Consider the following 19,990-nt stretch of genomic DNA (forward strand, 5'->3'; position numbering starts at 1 on the left):
GCAAACTGTGCCCCCACTGTGCACATTAGTGAGGGTGGGGGGATTTTCTGAGAGACAGGATACCTATTGACAGAAGAACAGGAGGAAGATTTGAAAGGAGTACCTGAGTAACTGTGGTCACAGGGTCCCGTGGATGTAGGATTGATTAAAGGAGTAATTCCGGTTCATGTTGTCCCAATATCAAATTATAGACCTTACCAAAAACAATACCCATTAAAGCCAGAAGTTATAGACCTTACCAAAAACAATACCCATTAAAGCCAGAAGCGATTAAAGGAATAACACCCTCTTTTGAACAGTTAAGAAAGGGAGGGGTTATCATACCGGGGGATGAAGCGTTCTGTAACTCTCCACTTTTTCCAGTAAAGAAGGCATTCCCTAGCACTGACTGGAGGATGGTAATGGACCTACAGGGGGGGAATAACAGTGTGATACCACACTGACTGGAGGATGGTAATGGACCTACAGGGGGTCAATAACAGTGTTATACCACACTGACTGGAGGATGGTAATGGACCTACAGGGGGTCAATAACAGTGTTATACCACACTGACTGGAGGATGGTAATGGACCTACAGGGGGTCAATAACAGTGTGATACCACACTGACTGGAGGATGGTAATGGACCTACAGGGGGTCAATAACAGTGTTATACCACACTGACTGGAGGATGGTAATGGACCTACAGGGGGTCAATAACAGTGTGATACCACACTGACTGGAGGATGGTAATGGACCTACAGGGGTCAATAACAGTGTGATACCACACTGACTGGAGGATGGTAATGGACCTACAGGGGTCAATAACAGTGTGATACCGCACTGACTGGAGGATGGTAATGGACCTACAGGGGGTCAATAACAGTGTTATACCACACTGACTGGAGGATGGTAATGGACCTACAGGGGGTCAATAACAGTGTGATACCACACTGACTGGAGGATGGTAATGGACCTAGAGGGGGTCAATAACAGTGTGATACCACACTGACTGGAGGATGGTAATGGACCTACAGGGGTCAATAACAGTGTGATACCACACTGACTGGAGAATGGTAATGGACCTACAGGGGTCAATAACAGTGAGATACCACACTGACTGGAGGATGGTAATGGACCTACAGGGGGTCAATAACAGTATGATACCACACTGACTGGAGGATGGTAATGGACCTACAGGGGGTCAATAACAGTGTGATACCACACTCACTGGAGAATGGTAATGGACCTACAGGGGTCAATAACAGTGTTATACCACACTGACTGGAGGATGGTAATGGACCTACAGGGTGTCAATAACAGTGTGATACCATACTCACTGGAGAATGGTAATGGACCTACAGGGGTCAATAACAGTGTGATACCACACTGACTGGAGGATGGTAATGGACCTACAGGGGTCAATAACAGTGTTATACCACACTGACTGGAGGATGGTAATGGACCTACAGGGGGTCAATAACAGTGTGATACCACACTGACTGGAGGATGGTAATGGACCTACAGGGGTCAATAACAGTGTGATACCACACTGACTGGAGGATGGTAATGGACCTACAGGGGGTCAATAACAGTGTGATACCACACTGACTGGAGGATGGTAATGGACCTACAGGGGTCAATAACAGTGTGATACCACACTGACTGGAGGATGGTAATGGACCTACAGGGGTCAATAACAGTGTGATACCACACTGACTGGAGGATGGTAATGGACCTACAGGGGGTCAATAACAGTGTGATACCATACTCACTGGAGAATGGTAATGGACCTACAGGGGTCAATAACAGTGTGATACCACACTGACTGGAGGATGGTAATGGACCTACAGGGGGTCAATAACAGTGTGATACCACGCTGACTGGAGGATGGTAATGGACCTACAGGGGGTCAATAACAGTGTGATACCACACTGACTGGAGGATGGTAATGGACCTACAGGGGGTCAATAACAGTGTGATACCACACTCACTGGAGAATGGTAATGGACCTACAGGGGTCAATAACAGTGTGATACCACACTGACTGGAGAATGGTAATGGACCTACAGGGGGTCAATAACAGTGTGATACCACACTGACTGGAGGATGGTAATGGACCTACAGGGGGTCAATAACAGTGTGATACCACACTCACTGGAGAATGGTAATGGACCTACAGGGGGTCAATAACAGTGTTATACCACACTGACTGGAGGATGGTAATGGACCTACAGGGGGTCAATAACAGTGGTCTATTATTCCTCCTGTCTCGATGAGGTGACGCCCCTGTGTTTACAGTCAGTGGTCTATTATTCCTCCTGTCTCGATGAGGTGATGCCCCTGTGTTTACAGTCAGTGGTCTATTATTCCTCCCGTCTCGATGAGGTGATGCCCCTGTGTTTACAGTCAGTGGTCTATTATTCCTCCCGTCTCGATGAGGTGACGCCCCTGTGTTTACAGTCAGTGGTCTATTATTCCTCCTGTCTCGATGAGGTGATGCCCCTGTGTTTACAGTCAGTGGTGGCTGCAGCACGGGCTGTGGAGGATTCTGCATCTGTAGTACTGTACCATGATTTGACATTGAGGGTCCCACATGCTGTCTCAATTTTGCTATTAGAACATAAAATGGCGTACATGTCACCAGCAAGACATTTGTCTTGTATGATTATTCTGTTAAATATGCCAAACCTAACAATTGAGCATTGTACCTCTTTGAACCCATCCACTCTAATCCCTATAGCCACCGATGGGAGTCCTTATGACTGTGTAGCTGAGACAGAGAAAGTGGTTCTCCCCAGACCTGATCTAACTGATCTGCCTTTGCCAGATGCTGAAATAACTATGTTTGTAGATGGGTCTTCTAGGAAGAACCCAGATGGCTCAAATGCTACTGGTTATGCAGTAGTGACTCTCAATAAGGTGCTTGAAGCTGGAGCTTTGCCTAAAAATTACTCCGCTCAGCAAGCCGAAATTATTGCTCATACCAGGGCTTGTGATTTGGGAAAGGGTAAATGTACAGTGCCTTGCAAAAGTATTCAGCCCCCTTGAACTTTGCGGCCTTTTGCCACATTTCAGGCTTCAAACATAAAGATATAAAACTGTATTTTTTTTGTGAAGAATCAACAACAAGTGGGACACAATCATGAAGTGGAATGACATTTATTGGATATTTCAAACTTTTTTAACAAATCAAAAACTGAAAAATTGGGCATGCAAAATTATTCAGCCCCCTTAAGTTAATACTTTGTAGCACCACCTTTTGCTGCATTTACAGCTGTAATTCGCTTGGGGTATGTCTCTATCAGTTTTGCACATCGAGAGACTTTTCCTTTTTGAGATTTTTTCCCATTCCTCCTTGCAAAACAGCTCGAGCTCAGTGAGGTTGGATGGAGAACATTTGTGAACAGCAGTTTTCAGTTCTTTCCACAGATTCTCGATTGGATTCAGGTCTGGACTTTGACTTGGCCGTTCTAACACCTGGATATGTTTATTTTTAAACCATTCCATTGTAGATTTTGCTTTATGTTTTGGATCATTGTCTTGTTGGAAGACAAATCTCCGTCCCAGTCTCAGGTCTTTTGCAGACTCCATCAGGTTTTCTTCCAGAATGGTCCTGTATTTGGCTCCATCCACCATGTTTGACTGTGGGGATGGTGTGTTCAGGGTGATGAGCTGTGTTGCTTTTACGCCAAACATAACATTTTGCATTGTTGCCAAAAAGTTCAATTTTGGTTTCATTTGACCAGAGCACCTTCTTCCACATGTTTGGTGTGTCTCCCAGGCGGCTTGTGGCAAACTTTAAACAACACTTTTTATGGATATCTTTAAGAAATTGCTTTCTTCTTGCCACTGTTCCATAAAGGCCAGATTTGTGCAATATACGACTGATTGTTGTCCCATGGACAGAGTCTCCCACCTCAGCTGTAGATCTCTGCAGTTCATCCAGAGTCATCATAGGCCTCTTGGCTGCATCTCTGATCAGTCTTCTCCTTGTATGAGCTGAAAGTTGGGACGGCCAGGTCTTGGTAGATTTGCAGTGGTCTGATACTCCTTCCATTTCAATATTATCGCTTGCACAGTGCTCCTTGGGATGTTTAAAGCTTGGGAAATCTTTTTGTATCCAAATCCGGCTTTAAACTTCTTCACAACAGTATCTCGGACCTGCCTGGTGTGTTCCTTGTTCTTCATTCTTCTGCGCTTTTAACGGACCTCTGAGACTATCACAGTGCAGGTGCATTTATACGGAGACTTGATTACACACAGGTGGATTGTATTTATCATCATTAGTCATTTAGGTCAACATTGGATCATTCAGAGATCCTCACTGAACTTCTGGAGAGAGTTTGCTGCACTGAAAGTAAAGGGGCTGAATAATTTTGCACGCCCAATTTTTCAGTTTTTGATTTGTTAAAAAAGTTTGAAATATCCAATAAATGTCGTTCCACTTCAGGATTGTGTCCCACTTGTTGTTGATTCTTCACAAAAATACAGTTTTATATCTTTATGTTTGAAGCCTGAAATGTGGCAAAAGGTCGCAAAGTTCAAGGGGGCCGAATACTTTCGCAAGGCACTGTATAACAATACACACTGATAGTGCTTATGCTTTTAATACGGTCCATGTATTTGCAGCTCAATGGAGAAACAGAGGCATGGTTACCACAGCGGGAAAACCTATTAACCATGCACAGTTAATCTTGGATTTACTGGAGGCAGTTTTACTACCAAAGAAAGTAGCAATATGTAAATGCGAGGCACATACTAAAGGAATGGATAGCATTAGCATTGGTAATAGACGGGCAGATGAGGAAGCTAAAAAAGCGGGTGAAAAACTATACACACATACAGACACGCACTTAAAGGAGGAAGTTAATATTGACACAGAGATACTAAAGGAAAGTCAGCTTAGAGCCCCAATTAAAGAAATTGCTAGATGGGTCAAAATGGGAGCCGTCGATAGAAGGGGAATATGGCACAAAGGGAATCTACCTATTTTACCTCAGTCATTGTTTAAATATGTTGCTATATTGTTACATGGGCAAAGCCATGTATCAACAGGGGGTATGATAGGTTTAGTTAGACAACACTTTGAAGCATATGGAATAACTAACTATTTAAAAAACTTTTGTTCACGTTGTGCTATATGCGCACAGAGTAATCACCAAGGTAAAGTAAGGGCACCACAGGGTGAATACCCTGCAGCTAGGTACCCATTCCAACAGTTGGAAATGGACTTCATTTAGTAAGGGCACCACAGGGTGAATACCCTGCAGCTAGGTACCCATTCCAACAGTTGGAAATGGACTTCATTTAGTAAGGGCACCACAGGGTGAATACCCTGCAGCTAGGTACCCATTCCAACAGTTGGAAATGGACTTCATTTAGTAAGGGCACCACAGGGTGAATACCCTGCAGCTAAGTACCCATTCCAACAGTTGGAAATTGACTTCATTTAGTAAGGGCACCACAGGGTGAATACCCTGCAGCTAGGTACCCATTCCAACAGTTGGAAATGGACTTCATTTAGTAAGGGCACCACAGGGTGAATACCCTGCTGCTAGGTACCCATTCCAACAGTTGGAAATGGACTTCATTTAGTAAGGGCACCACAGGGTGAATACCCTGCAGCTAGGTACCCATTCCAACAGTTGGAAATGGACTTCATTTAGTAAGGGCACCACAGGGTGAATACCCTGCAGCTAAGTACCCATTCCAACAGTTGGAAATGGACTTCATTTAGTAAGGGCACCACAGGGTGAATACCCTGCAGCTAGGTACCCATTCCAACAGTTGGAAATGGACTTCATTTAGTAAGGGCACCACAGGGTGAATACCCTGCAGCTAGGTACCCATTCCAACAGTTGGAAATGGACTTCATTTAGTAAGGGCACCACAGGGTGAATACCCTGCAGCTAGGTACCCATTCCAACAGTTGGAAATGGACTTCATTTAGTAAGGGCACCACAGGGTGAATAGCCTGCAGCTAAGTACCCATTCCAACAGTTGGAAATGGACTTCATTTAGTAAGGGCACCACAGGGTGAATACCCTGCAGCTAGGTACCCATTCCAACAGTTGGAAATGGACTTCATTTAGTAAGGGCACCACAGGGTGAATACCCTGCAGCTAAGTACCCATTCCAACAGTTGGAAATGGACTTCATTTAGTAAGGGCACCACAGGGTGAATACCCTGCAGCTAAGTACCCATTCCAACAGTTGGAAATGGACTTCATTTAGTAAGGGCACCACAGGGTGAATACCCTGCAGCTAAGTACCCATTCCAACAGTTGGAAATGGACTTCATTTAGTAAGGGCACCACAGGGTGAATACCCTGCAGCTAGGTACCCATTCCAACAGTTGGAAATGGACTTCATTTAGTAAGGGCACCACAGGGTGAATACCCTGCAGCTAGGTACCCATTCCAACAGTTGGAAATGGACTTCATTTAGTAAGGGCACCACAGGGTGAATACCCTGCAGCTAGGTACCCATTCCAACAGTTGGAAATGGACTTCATTTAGTAAAGGCACCACAGGGTGAATACCCTGCAGCTAAGTACCCATTCCAACAGTTGGAAATGGACTTCATTTAGTAAGGGCACCACAGGGTGAATACCCTGCAGCTAGGTACCCATTCCAACAATTGGAAATGGACTTCATTGAATTAACTAATAATGAAAATAAGAAGTGGTGTTTAACAATGATTGATAAATACACCAAATGGATGGAGGCGTTTCCTACATCCTCAGCAGATGCAGAAACAGTGGCTAGAGCATTATGTCAGGAGATTATCCCGAGAATTGGACTGCCAGAAACTATCTATAGCGACAATGGTTCCCATTTTTCTAATCAAGTAATTGATAATATAGGACAGAAATTGAATATAAACATGAAGAATCATTGTTCTTATCATCCACAGAGCTCGGGCCTTATTGAGCGCATGAATCAATCTGTAAAAAATAGATTAAGAAAAACACACCTAAGTACTGGGCTGAACTGGGTAAAATGCTTGCCTATAGTGTTGATGACTGTTAGGATAACCCCTGATAGGGAGGGATTGTCTCCATTTGAGAAGGTTTTTGGCAGACCCTATAGGATGCCCCAATTAGTACGATTGGAACAAGCAGATATAGGAGTGGAAAGCAGTATGGTTGATCACATGAAAAGGTTGTTCATTAACCATACCCGTATGTCAAAGGTTTTATGCCCAACAGGAGAACTACAGAAGGAGGTGGCACACCAGATTCAACCGGGAGACAGGGGTTGGGTCCAATCACTAAAGAGAAAAAACTGGAAGCAGCCACGGTGGGAGGGGCCATACCAAGTACTCCTGGTGACTGCCTTCGCGGTGAGGATAGCTGAAAGAGCAACCTGGGTGCACATCACCCATTGTAAGAGGGTAGGACACACTGACACTGGCGAACAATCATAGGGGTAGGAGCAGAACTGTATCAACAGGATACGGGGGTTACAATCCTATTGAAGACTTCCCTTATACCAGACCTTTCCCCGCTATGAGCGTTCATAGAAGTGGAGGTGTGTTTTGGCCTCTTGCTGGTGATGTGTTCTCTAGGAGAGGGTGGGGCTTATAGGTGGGCTGGCCATCCTGAGCTGTATGGTTGTGGGAGCCATGTTCCTGATATGCCATGAACCCCCCGAGGAGGCCAATAAGGGTAACTGGACTCATATGATAGAGGAGGGTAATTCGATTTTACCAAAGCATTTTAAAAGGTCACTAAAACTGAAGAGTAAGGAAGTGAAAGTGGAGTTGGGGAAGGATATCTCAGTTGAGTTCTATATAGACCAATTGGGGTCTTTCACTCCTTGGCAGTCTAGAACAATGGTTCACTGGGGAAGGTAGTTGTGCAAATCACCGTGTAATTCATGGAATCAGGTCATAGCTCACACTGAGAAGGGTGGCTATGTCAACCCACACACTCAATATGGGAACAGATGGAGTTTAGTAAAGGTGGGAGTTTTGAGCTGTTTTCCGGAACAGGGGTGGTATTGTATAAAGGTACGAATTACCATTAAAACTGTAAAGATCCAGGATCTTGGATTATGGTATGTTGGTTTTGATCAGTATTTCTCAGATACTATAGTACCATTCCAGGTCACAAAGGTAAAAGCTGGGAAGGATCCTATGGGCATGTCACGGCTTTCGTGGTGGGAAGGAGGAGCGGACCAAAATGCAGCGTAGTTGTGATTCATTTTATTTAATACGGAAACTATACACGATTAAACTAACAAAATAACAAACATACGAAAACCGATAACAGCCCTATCTGGTGCAAAACACAGAAACAGGAACAATCACCCACAAACACACAGTGAAACCCAGGCTACCTAAATATGGTTCCCAATCAGAGACAATAACTAACACCTGCCCCTGATTGAGAACCATATCAGGCCAAACACAGAAATAGACAAGACATCCAACATAGAATGCCCACTCAGATCACACCCTGACCAATCAAAACATAGAAACATACAAAGTAAACTATGGCCAGGGCGTGACAGGGCAGCCGAAATTTAACCAGTCTCCCTAACACAACCGTTATTCCTAGTGTAATCATCCAGGGCCAAGGACCAGTGCAAATAGTTGAGACAAAAGACTTTAAAGAGGTGATAGAGTTGGAGACTGGGTTTAGAGATTCCAACCTCTGGTTAGAGTAGATTCAATATACGGCCAGATCAGTAGCTAAAGACGAATGCTATGCTTGTGCAACTGCAAAACCTCAGTTGACAACCATCCCTTTTCCATTAAATGGAATTACATTTACATTTACATTTAAGTCATTTAGCAGACGCTCTTATCCAGAGCGACTTACAAATTGGTGAATTCACCTTCTGACATCCAGTGGAACAGCCACTTTACAATAGTGCATCTAAATCATTTAAGGGGGGTGTGAGAAGGATTACTTTATCCTATCCTAGGTATTCCTTGAAGAGGTGGGGTTTCAGGTGTCTCCGGAAGGTGGTGATTGACTCCGCTGTCCTGGCGTCGTGAGGGAGTTTGTTCCACCATTGGGGGGCCAGAGCAGCGAACAGTTTTGACTGGGCTGAGCGGGAACTGTACTTCCTCAGTGGTAGGGAGGCGAGCAGGCCAGAGGTGGATGAACGCAGTGCCCTTGTTTGGGTGTAGGGCCTGATCAGAGCCTGGAGGTACTGCGGTGCCGTTCCCCTCAAGCTCCGTAGGCAAGCACCATGGTATTGTAGCGGATGCGAGCTTCAACTGGAAGCCAGTGGAGAGAGCGGAGGAGCGGGGTGACGTGAGAGAACTTGGGAAGGTTGAACAGCAGACGGGCTGCGGCGTTCTGGATGAGTTGTAGGGGTTTAATGGCACAGGCAGGGAGCCCAGCCAACAGCGAGTTGCAGTAATCCAGACGGGAGATGACAAGTGCCTGGATTAGGACCTGCGCCGCTTCCTGTGTGAGGCAGGGTCTGCGGATGTTGTAGAGCATGAACCTACAGGAACGGGCCACCGCCATGATGTTAGTTGAGAACGACAGGGTGTTGTCCAGGATCACGCCAAGGTTCTTAGCGCTCTGGGAGGAGGACACAATGGAGTTGTCAACCGTGATGGCGAGATCATGGAACGGGCAGTCCTTCCCCGGGAGGAAGAGCAGCTCCGTCTTGCTGAGGTTCAGCTTGAGGTGGTGATCCGTCATCCACACTGATATGTCTGCCAGACATGCAGAGATGCGATTCGCCACCTGGTCATCAGAAGGGGGAAAGGAGAAGATTAATTGTGTGTCGTCTGCATAGCAATGATAGGAGAGACCATGTGAGGTTATGACAGAGCCAAGTGACTTGGTGTATAGCGAGAATAGGAGAGGGCCTAGAACAGAGCCCTGGGGGACACCAGTGGTGAGAGCGCGTGGCGAGGAGACAGATTCTCGCCACGCCACCTGGTAGGAGCGACCTGTCAGGTAGGACGCAATCCAAGCGTGGGCCGCGCCGGAGATGCCCAACTCGGAGAGGGTGGAGAGGAGGATCTGATGGTTCACAGTATCGAAGGCAGCCGATAGGTCTAGAAGGATGAGAGCAGAGGAGAGAGAGTTAGCTTTAGCAGTGCGGAGCGCCTCCGTGATACAGAGAAGAGCAGTCTCAGTTGAATGACTAGTCTTGAAACCTGACTGATTTGGATCAAGAAGGTCATTCTGAGAGAGATAGCGGGAGAGCTGGCCAAGGACAGCACGTTCAAGAGTTTTGGAGAGAAAAGAAAGAAGGGATACTGGTCTGTAGTTGTTGACATCGGAGGGGTCGAGTGTAGGTTTTTTCAGAAGGGGTGCAACTCTCGCTCTCTTGAAGACGGAAGGGACGTAGCCAGCGGTCAGGGATGAGTTGATGAGCGAGGTGAGGTAAGGGAGAAGGTCTCCGGAAATGGTCTGGAGAAGAGAGGAGGGGATAGGGTCAAGCGGGCAGGTTGTTGGGCGGCCGGCCGTCACAAGAAGCGAGATTTCATCTGGAGAGAGAGGGGAGAAAGAGGTCAGAGCACAGGGTAGGGCAGTGTGAGCAGAACCAGCGGTGATATTAATTCACCCAAGGGAGTGGCCTGTATAGTAAAGCTATTCATGAAAGCAGGAAAGCCAGATAACAACAGTTGTGTGGATTTGCACTATTTATATCCACATGTTCCTCTGAAATCTAGGCTTCCTCCTTTCACAGTGACAAGAGGAGATTATTACTGTCTGGCCCGGTATAGTGCTTATGGAAAATATGTAGGGGAAGTCAGTACCTGCAATGTGACAGAGAATATTACTACTGATGGGGTGATGAGTAATCTGGCAGGCTGGTTTGAGTTCTGGGGATTTCAGTAAGATAAGGATGCCCAGGGCTGATATCTGGTGATTGTGTGGGGGAATGACGTTATGGCCCATTTTACCTGCTAATTGGACAGGGGTATGTGTACTGGTACATTTGGGAATGCCTTTCACACTCATTCGACACCATGACATGAAGTTGGCTACACGGGAGAAACAAAGTATTCCGTCTGGGTCTTTTGATGAGAGAGTTTATATTGACTACATAGGGGTTCCACGAGGGGTGCCAGACGAGTTTAAGGCTAGAAATCAGATCTGGGCAGGATTAGAGTCAAGTATTTTTTTGGCGGTCCACTCTCAACAAGAACGTGGATTGGATCAATTATATTCGACAGTGCTTCATCAATTATACTAGAGATGCAATAAAAGGACTAGCAGAACAGACCGAAGCCACCAGCCGAATGGCTTGGCAGAATAGAATCGCGTGAGATATGTTATTGGCAGAAAAGGGTGGGGTTTGCGTGCTGTTCGGGTCGATGTGCTGTACATTCATCCCAAATAATACAGCTCCGGTGACCAAGTGCTTGGCTGGTTTACACACCCTAGCTCAAGAGTTGGCAGTGAACTCAGGGGTGGATACTTCTCTGACTAATTGGGTTGACAGAGTGTTTGGAAGATGGAAAAATGTTATGATTACTGTGCTATGGGCTACCTTCACCTGTGTGACTGTGTTAGTGTTGTGCGGATGTGTTCTGATTCCGTGTGTGAAAGTTCTCATTTCCAGGACTCTGGAGAAATCAATGACGATTCAGATGGTGAGATATGGACCCATTCTAAGCTCTGACCAGTGGAATGATGAATACAGGACCCCGGGTCCAGTGGAGGAATCCGGATCTTTTAATTATGAGGCGCCTATGTTAGACGAGACAATATTTGATGTTTTGGAGATTTAGGTTATTCATATTTCAAAGTATGGACTGTTTTGAAATGACGATTGGAACGAAAATCCTGATAAGAAGTGTTATGATTCTGATGTAGGTTAAAACAGTCCCGGACGTTGATCGTGTGTACATACGTGTATTGGTTTGTCTTATTCCTAGGATATCATTGAAGTTTCCTTTTAGTGTTTAATGAAAGTACGAATTGTTTAGTCATTTTCAGGGTGGATTGTTGAATTTATTATGGATTTATTATGGATAAATGAATAAACAATATCCCCATTTTAAATAGAATTGTATCTAGGTAAACTTATACTTCGTTTTATAAGTGATTGACAATATGAGTTCATAAGAAGGGATTGTGTGACAGGACAAGGAGTAATAAAAAGTTAATGAACACCATTCCAACTAGGCAGAAACAAATGGGTTGGGGACTGTGTAAACACATAAGGTCGTTAGCCTATGGTTGACCCTACTGAAACTTAGCTCTGGGGTTTTAGGTAAGGCAGTGAGTGCATTCCTAGGTTTTCTGTTAATTATAACTGTCAGTTCAGTGGTGATCGATAATGTTGAGGGGTCAAAAGTTATCTGGGAGTGTGTTAGTAAGTTAGAATGAACTTTTCACCTTACTTTGTCCCGGTCGAGAGGAGGGGATTCTGTTAAAGCAGTGAAATGACGTCATGATCTGTATATAAACTGCTGCACGTGTTTAAGTGGGAGCGCGCTCCGAGAATAAATTCTATTACCTATTATTAAAGACTGGTCTGCGTCTATTTTATGCAAACAAGAAATCTTACAAATTCTCATAAAATAGATTAAGGGCTTTCAATTGATGAAAGCACATTGGCATAATTAAATTACAGTAACAGCTAGTTAGTGAGTTATTAGTCCAGTTACTGCTCATTTCTAGTCAACAATGGGGGAGAGGTTGCTGACAACAAGAGCACAAAACGAGTGCATTTCTAGCCATCTTTGAAAAGAGAGTCAGGTAAACAGCTTTTTTATGTATTAAAGGGAAAGTGTTATATTTTGAGACGGTCTTGAATAAGATAAGTAGCCAATAGGCATAGCGTAGTGTAACAGTATAACTTTAGACCGTCCCCTCGCCCATACCCAGGGGCGAACCAGGGACCCTCTGCACACATCAACAACAGTCACCCTCCGAAGCATCGTTACCCATCGCTCCACAAAAGCCGCGGCCCTTGCAGAGCAAGAGGAACTACTACTTCAAGATCTCAGAGCAAGTGACGTCACCGATTGAAAAGCTATTTAGTGCGCACCACCGCTAACTAAGCTAGCGTTTCACATCCGTCATAGTAGCATAATTTGTCTGATTCTCTGTAATAATGGTATGGGAATAATAATGAATTGTATTTTGTAAAGATTTTTTGTTGTTGCATCAAACACAACATTTTCAGTTACCTCCCTGTCTGAAGGACACGTTTATAAACAGGTTAGTGTCAAGCCCTGCATGTTTTCTTTTCAAAAGTCTCATGGAATGTAAGCATTGAACACCACACATGGGCTGCTACTGCAGGCTGAATGACAGAACAGCTATTTCCATGTTAAAATGTTATGGAATGTGATTTTTCCTTCATTGTTTTTGATGGTAGGTCATGCTGGTAGGCCTACATTATGATCAAATAGCTACAGTAGTTTACTTGGCTACTGTTGAAACTTAAAGCGGGTACAGCCTCTGTTCACAGTAAACGCACACCAGAAGATGCACAGGATTTTCATTGTTCAAGTTTGTGTTTGCATTATGCAGACCTGAAATTTGTTCAGTGATGGAAAAAAATGAGGACATTGGTCATTGCCTGTTTTTTTAAATTATCATGATTTTTTAAAATTAAATATGCATTCTGTTGATTTTGAAGAATATTACTATAAGTCTTTGAACTCTGTCAATATAAAAATTTGAAATAACTGTTAATGATTTGTAATTTGAGAATTTGCAAAGAAAGCATTTGAAGCTTTAAAATCATGTATTTAAAAAGTTATTTTGTACTAATCTACAGTCAATCACAGATTACAAAAAGAAAACCAGCCTCGTCATGGACCAGGATGTCTTGCTCCCAGGCAGACTAAATAACTTTTTTGCCCGCTTTGAGGACAATACAGTGCCACTGACACGGCCTGCAACGAAAACATGCGGACTCTCCTTCACTGCAGCCGAGATGAGTAAAACATTTAAACGTGTTAACCCTCGCAAGGCTGCAGGCCCAGACGGCATCCCCAGCCGCGCCCTCAGAGCATGCGCAGACCAGCTGGCTTGTGTGTTTACGGACATATTCAATCAATCCCTATCCCAGTCTGCTGTTCCCACATGCTTCAAGAGGGCCACCATTGTTCCTGTTCCCACAAAAGCTAAGGTAACTGAGCTAAACGACTACCGCCCCGTAGCACTCACCTCCGTCATCATGAAGTGCTTTGAGAGACTAGTCAAGGACCATATCACCTCCACCCTACCTGACACCCTAGACCCACTCCAATTTGCTTACTGCCCAAATAGGTCCACAGACGATGCAATCTCAACCACACTGAACACTGCCCTAACCCATCTGGACAAGAGGAATACCTATGTGAGAATGCTGTTTATCGACTACAACTCGGCATTTAACACCATAGTACCCTCCAAGCTCGTCATCAAGCTCGAGACCCTGGGTCTCGAACCCGCCCTGTGCAACTGGGTACTGGGCTTCCTGATGGGCCGCCCCCCAGGTGGGGAGGGTAGGCAACAACATCTCCACCCCGCTGATCCACAACACTGGGGCCCCACAAGGGTGCATTCTGAGCCCTCTCCTGTACTCCCTGTTCACCCACGAATGCGTGGCCACGCACGCCTCCAACTCAATCATCAAGTTTGCGGACGACACAACAGTGGTAGGCTTGATTACCAACAACGACGAGACGGCCTACAGGGAGGAGGTGAGGGCCCTCAGAGTGTGGTGTCAGGAAAATAACCTCACACTCAACGTCAACAAAACTAAGGAGATGATTGTGGACTTCAGGAAACAGCAGAGGGAACACCCCCCTATCCACATCGATGGAACAGTAGTGGAGAGGGTAGTAAGTTTTAAGTTCCTCGGCATACACATCACAGACAAACTGAATTGGTCCACTCACACAGACAGCATCGTGAAGAAGGCGGAGCAGCGCCTCTTCAACCTCAGGAGGCTGAAGAAATTCGGCTTGTCACCAAAAACACTCACAATCTTCTACAGATGCACAATCGAGAGCATCCTGGCGGGCTGTATCACCGCCTGGTACGGCAACTGCTCCGCCCACAACCGTAAGGCTCTCCAGAGGGTAGTGAGGTCTGCACAACGCATCACCGGGGGCAATCTACCTGCCCTCCAGGACACCTACACCACCCGATGTTACAGGAAGGCCATAAAGATCATCAAGGACAACAACCACCCGAGCCACTGCCTATTCACCCCGCTATCATCCAGAAGGCGAGGTCAGTGCAGGTGCATCAAAGCTGGGACCGAGAGACTGAAAAACAGCTTCTATCTCAAGGCCATCAGACTGTTAAACAGCCACCACTAACATTGAGTGGCTGCTGCCAACACACTGACTCAACTCCAGCCACTTTAATAATGGGAATTGATGTGAAATTATGTAAAAATATATCACTAGCCACTTTAAACAATGCTACCTAATATAATGTTTACATACCCTACATTATTAATCTCATATGTATACGTATATAGTGTCCTCTATATCATCGACTGCATCTTTATGTAATACATGTATCACTAGCCACTTTAACTATGCCACTTTGTTTACATACTCATCTCATATGTATATACTGTACACGATACCATCTACTGTATCTTGCCTATGCTGCTCTGTACCATCACTCATTCATATATCTTTATGTACATATTCTTTATCCCCTTACACTTGTGTGTATAAGACAGTATTTTTGGAATTGTTAGTTGGATTACTTGTTGGTTATTACTGCATTGTCGGAACTAGAAGCACAAGCAATAACATCTGCTAACCATGTGTATGTGACAAATACATTTTGATTTGATTTGATTATTCATTATAATGTATTTTTGCATTTTTTTATGCTTTATCATGTGGACAAATATCATGCCTCCACTATGTTGTTTTGGAGAAAATGGTGGGTCATATTTGCAGTAAGTGGAAAAAGTTAGTGAAATTAAGGAAAAAAGCAGTAACTGCAATCCCTCAAATCAGTTAGTGTTTTTTATGTGGGCTTCACCGCTCTTTGGACTTTGGTTACTACGGTTTACCTTGGTATGATTGATTGTTCTTTGCTGATACAATTATCAACTGTATGACACATACAAATCAAGATTGTGTAAAACAATGAATCATTATGAAAGCTTTTCAGTGTGTGTACCAAGCAAGAAGCCAGTAAATGATGTCTAGGGTCAACATGAATAAAAATGACCTAATAGCAAGACAACCACATCTCCAGTGATCTGCCTACAATTAATTTCGTTTGACAATTAAACGTTGAAGGAATTTTTCTGTTTCACCCTATGAGCAGTTACTGCTATTTTGCTTAGTGGGGTAGAATAGAGCACACCGTTTATCTGGTACACAGAAAGCAGAACATGTGTGCACAGCGCTCCTCTCCTCAGGCTGACGTAACCGTAGCGTGACGCATATCAGCACATCAGACAGTGCAATCAGAAAACCTGCCTGCCAGTTTAAAGAGGAGACATACCGAGAGTACAGTCTCGGGAAGCCACGAGCAAGCAAGAGAAGTTACTACTAAAAGTCCCGAAGTGTTCAAAGTCGCGGAAAGTAAGTACAGACGCCTATTTTTAATAGCTACCAAAATATGATTGTTGCATTATTTGCATAAAACGCGCCAGCCATAAGATAGAGCGTTAAGTCCATAACTATATGTTGTCGAACTATTAGGTATTGCCGTTTTCTTAGTTATAAATATATGAATATATCGGGTACTTTTTTGTTTTATACAAATCTTAAAGCATTAGTTATATTTGTCCAACCAAATGCTATCATTACCTGACACGCACAGATAACGCAAGGAGCGCAATGCGTTTGGACAGTAGATATAGCTACCAGCTGGCTCTACACAGTTTAGCACATAATATATGGGCTTAGTCTAGGTTATGAGTTGCAATACGCGGCTCATTAATGCTTACTTCATTGATAGTTACAGAGGAATACAGTATTGTACGGGGCTGAATCAGTGGTGTAAAATACCAAAATAAAAATACTTTAAAGTACTACTTAATTAAGTAGTTTTTTGGGGGTGTGTTTACTTTACTATTTATATTTTTGACAACTTTTACTTTTACTCGACTACATTCCTGAAGAAAATAATGTACATTTTACTCCTCAAATTTTCCCTGACACCCAAAAGTACTCTTACATTTTGAATGCTTAGCAGGACAGGAAAATTGTCTAATTCACGCACTTATCAAGAGAACATCCCTGGTCATATTTACTGCCTCTGATCTGACAGACTCACTAAACACAAATACATCGTTTGTAAATTATGTCTGACTGTTGAAGTGCGCCCCTGGCTATCTGTATGTATAAAAAAACAAGAACATTGTGCAGTCTGGGTTGCTTAATATAAGGACTTTGAAAATATTTATTATTATTATTAATTTATTAATTTTGATACTTAAGTATATTTAAAAACAAATACTTTTAGACTTTTACTCAAGTAGTATTTTACTGGGTGACTTTCACTTTTAATTGAGTCATTTTCTTTAAATGTATCTTTACTTTTACTCAAGTATGACAATTGGGTATTTTTTCCACCCCTGGCCTGAATACAACAAGTACTGTATGTGGGGTATTTATATAATTTATTCTCTGTGTGAATAGTTGACTGACATAACTTGTTTCAAGTCGCTGCAGTGAGTCTGTGTGTGTGTGTGTGTGTGTGTGTGTGTGTGTGTGTGTGTGTGTGTGTGTGTGTGTGTGTGTTTGTATGTACATGTGTAGGAGTGTGTGTCTGTGAGTGTGACTAAAATATATTTTTAGAAGACTTCTCTTATTTGCCATTTATTGTAGGCAGCCAGGTCTAAATGCATAAATAATGATATATGATCCAGCCCATATCATAAATATGTTATATGTTCACACAGCACAGGCGGGGTCAGTGGGAACTGGGAAGTATGACTTGACCCTCTGGTTAATGATGTAATCTCTCTCTACACAGCCTGAGAAAACAACGATTTACAGGATGAGACCTGATACAACGAGCGAGAGTAAACGAGAGGAAGAAGAAGCTCTGCATGTCCCATGCTCCTGGAAGAAGTTGCATGTAGACCAAAAAAACAGGATCAACTGTTCCTAAACCAATCCTTACCTGAAACATTAGGAGGGAAACACACAACTGACATAAGATCAGCATCTAGAGGATAACTTTCTCCTAATCCTGGTGTTTCCTGGCGACGGGAATTGTTATTGATCTCCTTCCTCGTTTAGCGAGAGGGGTAGAAGCCACAGCTAATAGGCTACCATGCAGCGCTTAAGGACTACAGTTGCTAGGCTAAGGCCTATTACGGCCACCCAGACAGTCAAGAGCCAATCACAGGCCGGGCCGATGGCAGTGGGAGGGGCTTTGAGGACATTTGAACCAATGAGGAGTTACACTACGTCGGTGTCGGCCGAGCCTTTTCTGAATGGGACCAGTTGTAATTATGTAGAAGAGATGTACTATGCATGGCTGGAGAACCCTAGGAGTGTACACAAGGTAGGAGAGAGAGTGTGGGGCAGGCAGGTGAGCTGCTTCCCAGGACTATGGCCTGTTTATGTTCAAAACGCAGTGGGACAAGAGTTACGCATACACCTGCACGACCTCTGGTCAGGGCAAAAATGTGAGCGTGTACACACACACACACACACACACTCATCACACACACACTCATCACACACACATCACACATACACACACACACACACACACTCATCACACACACATCACACATACATACATACATACCGCTCCCCCTCTCCCATCAGATTCCTGTGTAATACAGGAAGCTAGAGATGCTACCAAGGTCATGTGAAAGGTTGTGTGTGGTTTCTACTGACAATTGAGATGTACAAACTTTTGCATAAGTAGACGACAAGTGGATGAGAAGCAATCCGTAAATTTGATTAAGACATTAATGAGCGAGCTTGGACGTACTCAATTTAATTACAGTATTTACTCAGCACTTTTCAAATGTACAACGACAGAATTCAGAACATGGGCCGTTCTTACAGTATTCTCCTTGTACACCAAGTCAGAACCATAGGATAAATAAAGGGGGCATATAAGCAGACAATGAATGCTCTTACAATATTCGATGATGACATTTCTCTAAAACAGGCTATAGGCTATATGTGCATCACAAAGTCAGAACAGTAGGCACTCCACTGAATAGCAGGCTAGTGATTGCTTTGCAATGCTTGCAGTTAGCCACGGATTCCTTCCAAACCACAACAAGTTGTGATTTCCAACTTGTTGTGTAGTAATGTTTATGTCCAATGGCCAATGAGCACCTATATGTTTTATCTATAATTTCTCTTCGTAATTTCTCTTCATGTGACAAGGATTGAAAAGTATTTGCCAGTAGATTGTCGACTTGATTCATGACGATGACTGCTAGCTTCTTAGCTAAAATTCCAAGTCCAATCAATGCTACTGTAGATATAACATGACTTGATGTAATTTTATCTGTGGCCAATGACCTTGAGCCTTTTTGGATGGGCACTTCTAATGTAACTCTATGGCAGCACCCAAGGGGCTTGAATTTTCAAGTTCTCCCCATAGATTTTGTGAGGACGTAGTATCCCCATGAGTGACAGAACACTGAGCCAATCACGTTGCAACTTGAGAACATTACCAACATCTACGCTCCATATTTTCCGCTGGCTGCTCCACCAATCAATCAATCAACCAATCAATCAAATGTATTTATAAAGCCCTTCTTACATCAGCTGATGTCACAAAGTGCTGTACAGAAACCCAACCTAGAGAGGAACCAGGCCAGTCCTCTTCTGGCTGTGCCGGGTGGAGATTATAACAGAACATGGCCAAGATGTTCAAATGTTCATAGATGACCAGCAGGGTCAAATAACAATATTCACAGTGGTTGTAGAGGGTGCAACAGGTCAGCACCTCAGGAGTACATGTTAGTTGGCTTTTCATAGCCGATCATTCAGAGTATCTCTACTGCTCCTGCTGTCTCTAGAGAGTTGAAAACAGCAGGTCTGGGACAAGGTAGCACGTCCGGTGAACAGGTCAGGCTTCCACAGCCGCAGTCAAAACAGTTGAAACTGGAGCATCAGT

The 19,990-nt window shown here is 44.0% G+C and overlaps 2 protein-coding genes across 2 annotated transcripts in view; one reads left to right on the plus strand and one right to left on the minus strand.

Moving 5' to 3' along the window:
- The window catches only part of polm (polymerase (DNA directed), mu), a 392,822-nt gene that overhangs the window by 127,497 nt on the left and 245,335 nt on the right, over positions 1 to 19,990 (minus strand). The gene's annotated exons all lie outside the window — the stretch shown is intronic.
- Positions 16,308 to 19,990, plus strand: part of ogdhb (oxoglutarate dehydrogenase b) — a 47,358-nt gene continuing 43,675 nt past the window's right edge. Inside the window, exons 1-2 of the mRNA XM_064943189.1 lie at positions 16,308 to 16,470; positions 17,870 to 18,406. Coding sequence (XP_064799261.1) covers positions 18,173 to 18,406 — 234 coding nt within the window. The 5' untranslated portion in view covers positions 16,308 to 16,470; positions 17,870 to 18,172. The remainder of the gene's footprint in view (positions 16,471 to 17,869; positions 18,407 to 19,990) is intronic.

The sequence above is a fragment of the Oncorhynchus masou genome, chromosome 28 (assembly GCF_036934945.1).
Source record: "Oncorhynchus masou masou isolate Uvic2021 chromosome 28, UVic_Omas_1.1, whole genome shotgun sequence".
Taxonomy (NCBI): Eukaryota; Metazoa; Chordata; class Actinopteri; order Salmoniformes; family Salmonidae; genus Oncorhynchus; species Oncorhynchus masou.